We start from the raw sequence: 13,015 nt of genomic DNA on the forward strand, positions 1-13,015 counted from the left end.
GCACCAACAGTAAACATCATGTTTATGTGTGAGTCACTCAACATTCACAACAGGTGCTTTTCTCTGGAGCTGCCACGTAGCACTAACAGTCAACAGTCAAACACTGAGAAATCCACTGAAGAAGAAGAAGAAGCAGAGATGCACCAGGATGCAACAAACCCACAGGACCAGCTATGAGGATGAAGTCTGAACTTCTCTCAATCTGAACAAATGCCTCTCCCCTGTTTAACATCATTGGGTCACTGTCTGCTAAAATTAAGCTTATACCTGTTGTCTTAAGTTGATAAAAGGCATTCTGGGTAATGTAGGGAAAACATAGATGATTAAAAAAGAAATTACAGCACTTCACATGTGAAATGAGAACATTGCCGAATGCTTTAACAGCGAGTGAGAAAGTCCAGATGTTAAACTGTCTCTTTGAGTTAGAGGTTTCCGTACTGACCAGTCTCTTTGTGACATGCACCAGTACAAACTGGTGCCCCCCCCCACTTGAGGTTTGTTTTCAGTTATTGCTGTAGTTAGAAGTTACATTTGTAGAAGCTGCTCCACACTGAATCACTGAATGAACATGAGAGGTTTCAACCTGTCCGTCTGTGACCTCTCAGAAAGTTTTATGAGGTAATTGCAGCTTTAGTTTCAGTTTCAGGTGCACTGTAAAAGCTGTGGTGATGGTGTGCATTGTAACAGTCGGAGTCTCCTTGGTTTTTCTTGGAAGCCAAGCAGATATAATTTGTCTGTGTTTGTATGTTTATTGTCCGATGTCACTTTGTTCAGCGCTCACTAACCGCTGTTATTGCTTCGGTGATTCACACATTCAGGATTCAGAAAATTATTCTTTACAGTATCTGTGACACCCTGCTTTTGAAGTGCTACAGAAATGCCACTGTGACTGCATATCATAGAGAGGTCTCCACACAAGAGCCATTTCTGTGGAAAGATCTGTGGTTGTGGCAGTTCTCACTGCAGTGGACGATGAGCACTGGGTAGCAAAGTGCATCCTCGTAGTCCGGGGGCTCCTCATCATCTGTGGTGAGGCGCTCTGATAGGCAGCGGGTATTTTCACTGGGGCTCTCCTGGTCGTCCAAGCTGCCGCTCCTCCAGAAGCAGCTGCGCTGGGAGCCGTAGCGACGGGCTAAAGAGAAGCGACTCCCACTGAAGGGGATGCGAGAGCTGGCACCAGTGCAGATGCTGAGAGCGCTCCTAGAGAACACCGAGGAGCAGCTGATGGCTCTGTGGCAGCGCTCGCAGTTCTGACGAAGCCCGCCAAAGCTAGAAGGGCACTGGGCCAGGTCCATGAGACCAGCCTCTGAGTAACTGGGCACCAGCTGCTGGTTGGAGCGAATGTGCCACTCTAGTTCTGTACTGTCAATGGTGTTAACTCGAGGGATTCGGCGCCAGTATGGTCTATCGTCACAAGGGGTCACAGGCACGTAATCGTTCCCAAAGAGCTTCTCAACACGGTAGTGGACATATGCAGTGCGATACTCCATGAAGACTCTGAGAGGCCAGGAGAATGTGAGGAAGGAGGCAAACCAGAAGACATAGTGGGACAGATACCAGGGGTGGTGCTCCGGGTCACAGAGCACCAAAACATACTCCTTTAGGTCAATGTTCTTCAGATGCATCCCCTCCCTGGCTTCCATGTAGTCATCCAGGCCTTCATTGTCTGTGAAAAACCTCGCTCTTTGCGTAAGGTAAGAATTCTCTGACTCCACATTGGCAAAACTGAAACACTTAGTGAAGCGCATCTTTGTCAGTGCCGACTTCTCCAAGCCCAGCAGCTGTTTGGAAACATCTTTGACGCCACAATGGCTGTAGTCAAATTCTGCTTCTGCCACATGAGTGTTGACACGCTCATGGTAAACTTGGGTGCTAGTGTAGGCGTCTCCATTGCGGTAGCGCGTGACCTGTCGAGTTCGACGGACATAGTGGTAGCTGATGGCCTTCCACCAGATGCAGGGTTTAGCCTGCTGCATCCTCTGGATGCGCTCGTAGATGCCCTCCATGTCCACTTTGTGTTGCAGCTCATTCTTCACATGACAGTGCCAGCACTCCACCAGGTAGACTAAATAGAGCATGCCCAGAAGGGCCAATGGGATGTAGATGTAGCCATCAGAGCAGGGGCTGTCATGGTACATCATGGATTTCCCTTTGAAGGCACTGTCAAAGGTGAGGCGGGTCACCTTGGTGATGTGACACCAAACCATGGCTCCCATGCAGCCATACATGAGGACGGACAGGAGGAGGCATTTCCAGAAGCGCTCCCGACATAAGGACTTGCTCAGAGATTGCTTCAGCGGTCTTTGCTGTCGGGTGAAAGCACAAACATAAGAGGAAGAGTTTTAAAAAATGGCTTAGGATATATTTTATCATTGTATCATGACCTAACTGCTTAACATCAATCAACAACAATCTCATGATCCATTTACACGTGTCCTCAGATACTGTGGACCTTTTTCCAGTGTTAAGGAGCTGAAAATAACCATGAACTCCAGCACAGTACATGTCAAGAATCAAGAATCAATAATCAAGAATGCCTTTATTAGTCCCACAAATGGGGAAATTGCAGTTAACAGAACATCCATCCAAAACAAGCATAAACATAACACAGACAGGGGGGACAGATGTCTGAGGTCATGCAACCGTTTCTCAACGGCGCTACCTTTAGCAGAAAGACAGAAAGAGATACATTGGGATAGTTAGGTTCAAAAAAATCATCTCATACTGTGTTCATAAAGAACACCTTACGAGGTTCCAAAAAACACCTCAGCAAAAAGCATATTGCACATATAAAGCCGGGATAGCAGTATGGTGGGTAGGGTCAGGGTCAGGAAGGGATGCAGACGGAGACGAGAGGGTGGGGGCATTGTGGAGCCCAGATGCCAGCTCCTAGCCAAACAGTTCACTGATAGTGATGGAAGTTCATCAGCGGCCTTGGTACACCAGATCCAGCTTCACAAATCACAGAGAGGGCTGAGGGGGAGAGCGGCCTTCACACATAGCTCTGGAGAGATATGATTGCCAGCCAAGGCCGGCTAGGGAGCCGAATTCTGATAATGCAGATGTTGTTTTGGAACAGGCTGCTTGTTTTTCCAACAGCCTTCAGTCTCACTGGGAAACCATTCAATAAATCCAATAATCCAAATTCATTAGTTATGTGCAGAACCGTACCTTATCTCCAGATCGAACCCCTCTCACCTGCTACTCCCCAAGTCTACGGCTCAGGTTCATCAGGCTTTGAGTCTGAGTCTGTACGGTTCTGGTCAGCCCATCCACCTGGGTCGGCAGCCTCTGCAGATGTCGAACTGCCGTCCAGGTTTTCTTGATTTCTCGGTAAATCAGGTATCCTCCAAGCCCAAACAGAAAAGATACCGCTACCAGATAGCCAAATATGTAAGCGTCTTCCACGTCTTCCACGTCTTCCACCTCGAGGGCCGAGAAGCACACAGGTCTCCACGAGCTCCAAGAATCGATGACGTATCCAACTGGGTCTGTTCCACTCGGACACGCAGGCTCCCCTTTCCCAGATCTCATAGTGGAAAAAATTCGATCAGTGGTCTTGAAGGCCCAGTTTGCCAAATCCATATTGCTCTCAATCTTATTCTTATTCGAACAGTGTGCAAGAGACGCTCTCACAGCAAGCAGCAAGCAGGAAAGATAGGGAGGGCAGGGAGAGAGATAGAATGCGACCGTCCCCGTCAGAGGGTGGAGCAAGAAAAGTGTCTTCAAAGTAATGGAGTGGCAAAGGCAGGTTGATTTTTTATTATTATTATTATTTTATTTATTTATTGGCAGCAAGTTTCATGGCATGCAGGGATTTTGTTAATTGCTCACTATGCCTTTAAATATAGCAGAAGAGATATCTAGAAAAATCCCAGAGCCAAAATGCATAAATAAATTGGGGAAATGCAATACCTAATAAAAATTGATTTATTAAAAATGAACAAATTAATGGAAACATAAATGAAAACTAAATAAATAGGACAAGTAGTGTTACTGCATAATTAAATTAAAATATAAATGTCAGTTTAGATCACATTTCATAAAATAATTACTTCCTATACTTGTTTATTATTATTATTTCATGGACATTCAGAGGCAAATTTATTTATTTATTTTTTTTACTGAGTCTTTTTATTTGTTTATCTATGATTTTAGGCAGTTTAGATCCTCCATACTGCCAGTCATCATCAAATCCAGGCTTGTGAAACAGGTTTCTGTGTTTTGGCTGCTTGTATGTATAATTTCTGCTTGATTAAATATTATAAAGGCTAATAAACTTTTTGTACACTTGTTTTTAGCATTTATGTGGATCATATTGTCAGTAAAAAAGTTTCATAAAATAGGAACTTCTGATTAAATTATAGGGTGCAAATGAAGTATATATGTCTGATCCTTATGTCCCAGTGTGGTCTTCAGTGAAACTGACCGTTGTGGTTTGCATTGATTGGTTTTGTTGTGTTTCTGGCTTTCTCGTGCCTTTTGTGTTGCCACTGTGAGTTTTGTGTCTTTTAGTTGCCTCATGTTTTTAGGTTAGTTTTCTCATGTGGATTATTGTGGCTTTTACTTCCTTCCTTCCTTCCTTTCATGCCTTCATGTTTTCCACTTGTGTCTTGCTTCCCAGCCAGTCCTTTGTGCATCTCCCTGTCAGTTGTTTTATCGTGTATTCCTAAACAGGTCCCTACTGAACTGGTGGATGTTAACAGGTCACCTGCTTTGTTTGCAGTTACTGATTAACAGTGACATCTCTGGATATTAACAAAGGAGCCATGCACCATTGCAGTACCACTGGGGCCATCAGAGATGTGAGAGCTATCAGTCACTTCATGATTGTTATGGCCAAAAAGAATAATAAAACAATTATTTCTATGTCAAATGTAGTATGCAATACTGAGATGATATAGATCATTCGCTATCACACACTCTAAGACAATAAAGTACCTTTTTGCACTTTTAGTGGTACAGTTGGTTATCACTGGGGCAGTACCCTCTGATGTACAGGGTACAGAGGGCATTTCTTTGTTCCCTTTACGTATCTGCTGACAATTTTGTATCTTAATGTCACAGTACAAAAAACTAGCAATGCCCAGGGATACTGTTTAATTAATTTTTATTCATTTATAAACTTGAAAATCGACGGACAGTTTTATTTGTGTTCATATGACTGATGATCTGCCGGGAAAACTGAGGTAGGGATGAACTCAGAACTTTCTTGCTGTGAAGTGCAGCGCTCTGCAACTCTACCCTTATAATCTTAAATCCTAAAATGCGAGAGTAAAATTCATATTTCACCAGGTGTTAAAACAGCAGCCTAGAAGAAACTGTGCAAATATGTACAGTGCTGTGAAAAAGTACTTGTACTTGTTCCTGATTTCTGAGTTTTTTCTTTGTTTTTTGTTTTTGTTTTTTTTTTCATATTTACAAAATGAATATATACAAAATATAATATTATTCCATTAAAGGTAAATACTGCAGAGACAGTGAACTGCCTTTGCAGAGGTTTGTGCTCTGGTAGTGCTTCTTGTTAAATCATGAATTAATTGTGATTAACCAGATTCTTTAGAAAGCTAAGTTCAGTTTCTCTGGCAACACCAAGGCCTTATTACTAACAAACCTCTTGGATCGAGAAATCACTTAAACAGAACCTGAAACAGTTAAGAAACAAAGTCACTGACATCTATCAGTCTGGAAAGGGCTGCAAAGCCATTTCTGAGACATTTTGACTCCAGTGACCACAGTGAGATTTATTATCCACAAATGGAGAAAGCTTGGAACCAATGCTGCAGTCAAGACCACCTAACACAAGACCGGGACACAACGTAACTAATCAACTTTATTAGTACAATACTACAAAAACTAACAACTATTAAATAAAATATTTCAACACTAAGCTTTTACTTAAATCTCAGTTAGAAAATTTGTATGTAATTCTGAATCGCATTTTCAAAATCTGAGGCAATAATTTGATATTGTTTTAAGAGCTTTCATACATGTTTACTGATAATCCAATTTAACGTTGTAGGCTGGAAAAAAAATTTCAGCTGAAAAAACATACACATGTAATATACAAGTGTATTTTGTCATGGTTATTTATGTTGGGAATTTTAGAAGGATGATTTTTCCTTTAAAACAGATAAGTTTGTGTATTTTAAAATTCATGAAATGTTTTGTTCAGGACTATGGTTGTTAAAACTGTACAATAAATATGAACTTTTTGTACAGTTTGGTGTTGGCTTATTTAAAATCCCAATTCCTAGGAAAGGAATTACCACATTTTTAATCACAATGTGTCGATATTTAATCGAACACTGTGTAAAATATTGCACATCTTGTGTGGTCCTTAAATTGATACATTGTGTTCTAAATTGACACCACTGTTGCCTCAGTAAGGAAAGTAGCTATTTAGTGTCCTAAAAGTTGCTAGAAGTCGCTATATGACGTCATTGCCTAATTTGCGTAATTGGTTATTTGCATGTAGTTGCAATCAAGGCTGTAAGAGAGAGGAATAACATCTTTGTAGAGACAAAAAGTGAAGAAAAAACACCCTAAATATGTTTTGAACTACTAGGGCTGGGAAGTATGGACCAAAAATAATATCTCAATAATTTTTTATAACTGAATGGCGATATACAAAATATATCTTGATATTTTTGTTCTTCCCAAAAGTTATAAATATAAAGGCACTTCAGAGTCAAAGCTACATGTCCCAAATGTCACACAGACACTTATTATCCTCACTGGATGTGTCAATGAGAAGAGAAATACCCGAGCCTGTGGAACTTCAGGCTGAGGATGAGAAATGGCTGAATTCTGCTAACAGCCAGTTAAACATTACAGCTGCGAAGCAGGGCAAGAAAGATTTGGAAATTCCAGTTGAGATATTTCAGAAACTAAAGGATAGTGAGGCGTGTCTGAAGAAGTGGAATAAGGCCATCAGGGATAAGGTGACTGGGCTTGAAACTGTTGAAACAAAATGAAGCAGAGAATGAAAATTTGTTGGCAGAGATTTGCACTCTTGAGGAAAAGGAGAAAAGCTTAACTAAAAAAACAAGAGTCACACTGCTGAACTTGCCAGTCTCCAAAGCCTTACTCAGAAAAAAACATGAGGAGATTAGACATTTGAAAGAAAAAATAAATGCGCTTGATTGGTGGGTGGATGACGCTGCTTTTGACAAAGAGGCCCAAGTGGCATTTCTGACCGCAAAAATGGAGGCAGAGATTAAAACTGTTCAGATGAACCTGCATAATCTTCAGGAAAGAGAAGATTTTCTCTTTGATCAAAACCCCCGCATTGTTGCTGAGCTGATCCAGGTGGAGAGCCACAGAGGCAAACTAACTAGGGTTTAATATTTTTCCCGAAAATGACATGAATCAAATCCCGGGAAATGACGAGCCATTTCCCGGGAATCCCGGGAAAAAGTTTATTTATTTTTTTATTTTAATTAGGCCTTCTGTAGCCTGTGTCGGCCTTAACCTATTGTGATATTGTAGAGGTAGCTTTCCAGCTATGTCCTATTATGCCCAGTAGGGGGCAACGTCGGCTTGATTAACGCAATAAAACCTACATCTCGACATTGGAGTGCTCGAGCTATGCGGTGTTGTATCGTTCCTCAACACTCCCTTAACAAATATAATTCGAATATTCCTCCATTGTACATGGAATTATACCAAGCTATTTTACAACTGCTGGTGCAAAACAATACGGTTCATGTCCACAGCATTGATAAAGGCTCAGCCACGCTGTCGTGGCGACATCTGTTGCGCTATATCTCCACCAGTGGAACGCTGTAATAGTCATTGAAAAGTTAACTACCGTACTACACTATAATATGGCATAACACAGGGCCTTGAGTAATGCACTACGACTTGGTCATTGCCATTCTGGCAACAGCAAATTTATAACACCGTGTCTGAGGGTTAAAGTAGGTTCGCTGTGAATCGTCTATTGAAAAACTGGCCAATCCTTATAGCCTAAAAAATATACATTTTACTCAACTCCATTTAAAAAGCAAAATATGTTAAAGCAATCTATTTCATGATAATTTCTTCACACATTAGGCCCGTATCCTAATTCATGATTGTTAGTAAGCGTCTGCAAACGAGGAAAAGAAACACTCGAAGTTAAACAGATATTTCTTTATTGTTCAGGGCAGGCATATTTTATAGGCTATATAATGCAATATAACAATATATAATAATATAAAATTATATAATACAAAATACCTTAGGGTAAACACATTGCCTACGATTTCAACAAATTAAAGAGGAAAAAAGTACAACTGTGTAATACCTCTATTAAAACGCTTGAGATGAAGGCTGAAGCCTTAAACGGAGGCTGAACGTGCCTGAAATGAAGAGTAATGCTTTTCGCATTAAACGAACCCTTCTCTCAATATTTCCTTAAATTTAACTTTCTGAAGCTTTCTTTTCTTTCTGAAAGTCAAATCGACGCGCGCGACTTTTTTCCCGGTTTCCCGTCTAACGTTTCCCGGGAAACGGGAAATGGTTCTGATCGCATTTCCCGGGAATCCCGGATCCCGGGATTAAACCCTAAAACTAACGAAAAAGGCTTTAGATCTTAGGAAAACTGTACAAGATCTTAAATACCAAATGGCAGGGGCTGAATATCAAATAATGAAGAATGAATATGGAATAAAACAGCTGAACAGTATAACTGAACACAACCACTATGAGATAGATGATCTGATGAAAGACAGAGAAATTAGGAGACAGATAATCCAAGATCTTAAGGATCAGCTGATTTTGCTCCAGAAGGAAAAGATATTGGGTGACTCTGAAGAAATGATGAATCCTGTTGCAGAGCCCCCTCCTAACACTGGTTCGTGGTTTCCCAGTGCCAAATGCCTACTTAAAGTAGGTTTGGGTCTGTCTGTGGGGGGCCTTCTAATCTATTCAGCTTTCTGGGTCATCTCACTGTTGAACAGCTACAATGCATGTATCAGCTATTCTTCATGGGACTGGGCCTGCAATCTCATCGAACCCTACTGACACTTTCAGCATGGTCCAATTCCCTTTTAAATAAAAGAATGCAGTTTTCCACCCACACTCCAAAGAGCCTCATGTTGCTTGTATTACCCGAATCAAAGTAGATGTGTGCCCCCCCCCCCCCCCCCCCCCACCTCCCCACCTCCCACCTCCCACCTCCCAACCGGTCGCAGCAGATGACTGCCCCTCCCTGAGCCTGGTTCTACTGCAGGTTTCTTCCTGTTAAAGGGAGTTTTTCCTTCCCATCCTTGCCTTGTGCTTGCTCATAGGGGATCATTTAATTGTCGGGGTACAATACCAGTCAGAAGTTTGGAGACACTCATTCATTCATATGAATAGGTAAATGTGTCCAAACTTTTGACTCCTATACAGGTATTAACCTGTGTAGGATTTAATTTAAATTGGCTTGAAAAACTGAAGAACTCAGGTTCTCAGAACAACAGGCAGTTGTTTTCACTTTATGTGTTGATGTAAAGAAGTATCTCATATTTTCAATAAAAATAAATTCTATACAATTACAACCTATCCAGCATTTGTTCAAAAATTCTTTAATTTTTGTTGTGATCTGTACTTAGTACACATTTTACCACAGGCAAGTTGCAGTTTACATCCATGTCTGTACACTCATGATACAGTATACTTATGTAGTGGTTTATGGTCAAAACCTCATCTTTGACCATCAAATTGCATTCACTTCATCAATGAGTCTAACTAAGCAAACATTTTTTCTAGATTATGAGGAAATGGGACCAAATTATTTAGACCAAATAAATTTGCTTACATTTTAGTGCACTGCCACAACACAATGACAGATACTGTACATGTATTCTAAAGTTTTTGTATTAATATTGCTACGGACATGCGTGAAATCGGTTTCTGGGGCAGGCTCAGTGTGGTGTCAATTACACCCGTGGAGCAAATATTGGTAAGGACATGTCTTTACCGTCCCTGCACAATTCTACACCTCTGAATCCAGTTAATCAAGAAATCGGATAAGAAATAAATTTTAAATTTAATAATTCATCAGCATATTGTTTGTTAACTGTTAACAGCATGGATGGAGCAGCTACAAGTTTCTCTTTTCTTTGCTGCTGATCAGGTGGTTGATGAAGGACCTCCAGCTGTTTCTCAGTGAAGGTTTTAAGGTGGTTACAGGAACAAGAGCTCCTTTCGCTCCACCTGAGCTCACCGTCTCAGTAACAGCTCCTCTTTGCACTTGCTGCATCTACAGACAGACTACAGCTGCTGTTGTGTTTTTGTTTAAAAAAGTGGGGGCTGCAGGAGCTTAATGCTGTAATGCTTTGTATTCACAAGCATCCTCCAAATTACATCTCTACTGCAGGTCTATTTTAGTCGCTAATCAGGAATTAAAGCATAAAAAAATATTTTGAAGAAGTCCCTCAGTAGTGGTGGTGGTGGGGGGGTTATAGATCAGTTCTGTTGGCTACAGCTGAAGTAAAGAAAAAAATAACAGCTGCCCTTCTCTGCACAACACATGGGCGTGCACCCAAACAAGCACACTCCCATCACAGAGCAGTGGAGGCCTGGGAAAACTTGTCAGCAATGATACACTTGTGTTAAAGGGTCGGTTTTTTTTCCAAATGATGGAAATCCATTGCGGCGATGGAGAACTTTAATGCTGCTAATGTGGATGAAATACTCCACTAACACAGACACCTGAGCTGCAGAGTTAAAATGAAGCATCGAAGCAACAAATTTGTGTCAAGGATTTTTAATAATCAAAATGAGTTACAGGAGCAATCGTTGCAGCGTTTGTGTGTCAAAATACATGAAGATTGGTATTTACCTTTCGTGCTGGGATTTATTTATTTATTTAATCGGAAGCCTAAAATTTTCATTTGATCGTCATTTTTCCTCTTACTTCTCCTCCCGTTCATGCCAGTTGTCATTTCAATTTCGGTAGCCCGCGAAATCAAGCGCAGGCGCCACCGTAGCGAGATCAAACGTGCACATTGTCACTGAAACTGCCGTGTTTTGTGGGAGATTGCAAACTGCGGTGAAATGATACGGGTGCAAGCGGCGATAATAGCAGCGACCTAGCCTGGGCGGACTCTGCGGGGCTGCGCTCCTGGGAGACAGCAGAGGAGCGCAATCTTTTTTGGATTTGAATCAGTACGTTTTATATCCAATAAAAGCAAGGATGCTAACAATAAATTGGGTAATATTCTGGCAACTTAGTGATATTTCCACAGTTGCGGTCTTGAAATAAAATCCCGAGTCCTCAATGTCCGAGTTCATGACAAGACTGAGATCAAGACCAATCTCGAGTACTGCAACACTACTTGGAACAGCGGTGAACCTTCCAAAAGCTCCAAGAGCTCATCAGTGAATCATCCAGGAGGTCACGGAAGAACACAGAACAACATCTAAAGAAAAAGGCAAAAATGCCACTCATGGGAAAGTTCCAAGGAGAAAACCACTGCTGACCAAAACTAACACAAAGGTTCCTCTCACGTTTGCCAAAAAACATCTCGATGATCCCCAAGACTTTTGGTAAAATATTCTGTGGACTGATTAGACAAAAGCTGAACTTTTTGGCAGGTTTGAGTCCCGTTAAATCTGGCATAAATCTATCACAATATTTCATAAAAGGAACATATGGTGATGGTAGTGTGATGGTCTGCAGCTGCTTTGCTGCTTCAGTACGATTTGCTGTAACTGATGAAACCATGAATTCTGCTCTACCAGAAAATCCTGAAGGAGAACCTCCAGCTATCAGTTTATGCCCTGAAGCACACTTGCAGCAGGACAATGATCTGAAACACACAGGAAGTCCACCTCTGAATGGCTCAAAAAAGTTATATTAAGGTTTTGGCGTGGCCTACTCAAAGTCTGGAATTTAATCTGATTGAGATTCTTTGGATTCCCTTTAAACTGTCGGTTCATGCTGTGAAACCCTCCAGTGTGGCTTAAATAAAATCATCATTTAAAAATCACTTTAAAAAAAGACATTTTGTATTTAATTAGGTTATATTTGTCTAAAATATATTTGTCTAAAATTTGTTTGATGATCTGAAACATTTAGGTGTGACAAATATGCAAATAAATAAATAAAATTAAAGACTCAGGAAGGAATTTGTCCTTACCATTATTCCTATGTAGCTATTCCATTAAGCAAAAAAATTCCTTAGTTCAAGATACTAACATAACTAACCCTAAACGAACCCCTGACAAACTGATGGATGTTAACAGGTCAGCTGCAAACAAGCACCTGCATCGCTGTAACGTCTGTGGATGTTTTGCATAAAAATATGACCAGAAGGGTCATGCACACATTGATTAGACATTTACTTTTAAAGAATAACTGAAGATATTCCAGCCACGGTCAGCTTTACAGGCCTGCTGCAGTACATGGGAGGTGAAAAACAGGTAAAGACGCTGAATGACTGATTCCCAATAACATCTTCAATTTTCCTCCAAAACAATCAGTGCATGCTACAAGATTATTGAAATTCCCCTTTATATCAAACTGTAGAACAATGACGTGTCTGTAACGCCTAATTCCCGTCAGATTATCCACCTGCAGCGTTTTGCAGCCTGCACAGCACACATGGACACATTAAAGCTCTGCGACAAGCTCCGACAAACAGACCGTAACAAAAGGCATTTGCTGTGCCAAAAAGGATGCCAGAAAATTCTACCTCCTCTCTGGTGTCCTCCTCGAAAACAGTAGCGGTGCTGTTTTCACTCGCTGTCGCAGCCGATGCTGGAGGAGACATGGTGCTGGGCAGCTGGTAGTAAAGACAGGGCGTGGAGGAGGAAGAGGAAGAGATTTCACCACCTTTGCTCCGCAGCGTCCCTCAAAAGAGACTTGTCACATCTGCTATCATTTAGAGGCATTTGGAGGGGACGCGTTGATCGGTGAAAGCCAAAATAAGAGCATCTTTATCTTCCGGCTGGCTGAGATGTGGGTTAAGAAAAGAAAAACAAGGAGCAGAGGTGTTTCTACAGGAAATCCCGCATCCCGCTTTCTACGGTTTAGCTGTCA

General features: G+C 41.3%; 1 protein-coding gene across 1 annotated transcript; it reads right to left on the minus strand.

The window, feature by feature from the left end:
• Nucleotides 1-896: 896 nt before the first annotated feature.
• LOC115772929 (transmembrane protein 151B-like) lies at nt 897-12,772 on the minus strand. The gene is made up of 2 exons (XM_030719382.1): nt 12,669-12,772; nt 897-2,306 (listed from the first exon to the last, which is right to left on the minus strand). Exons 1-2 carry the CDS (start codon nt 12,744-12,746, stop codon nt 897-899), a joined length of 1,488 nt encoding a protein of 495 aa, XP_030575242.1. The 5' UTR covers nt 12,747-12,772.
• Between the last annotated feature and the right edge of the window lie 243 nt (nt 12,773-13,015).

This window comes from Archocentrus centrarchus, chromosome 22 (assembly GCF_007364275.1).
Source record: "Archocentrus centrarchus isolate MPI-CPG fArcCen1 chromosome 22, fArcCen1, whole genome shotgun sequence".
Lineage (NCBI taxonomy): Eukaryota > Metazoa > Chordata > Actinopteri > Cichliformes > Cichlidae > Archocentrus > Archocentrus centrarchus.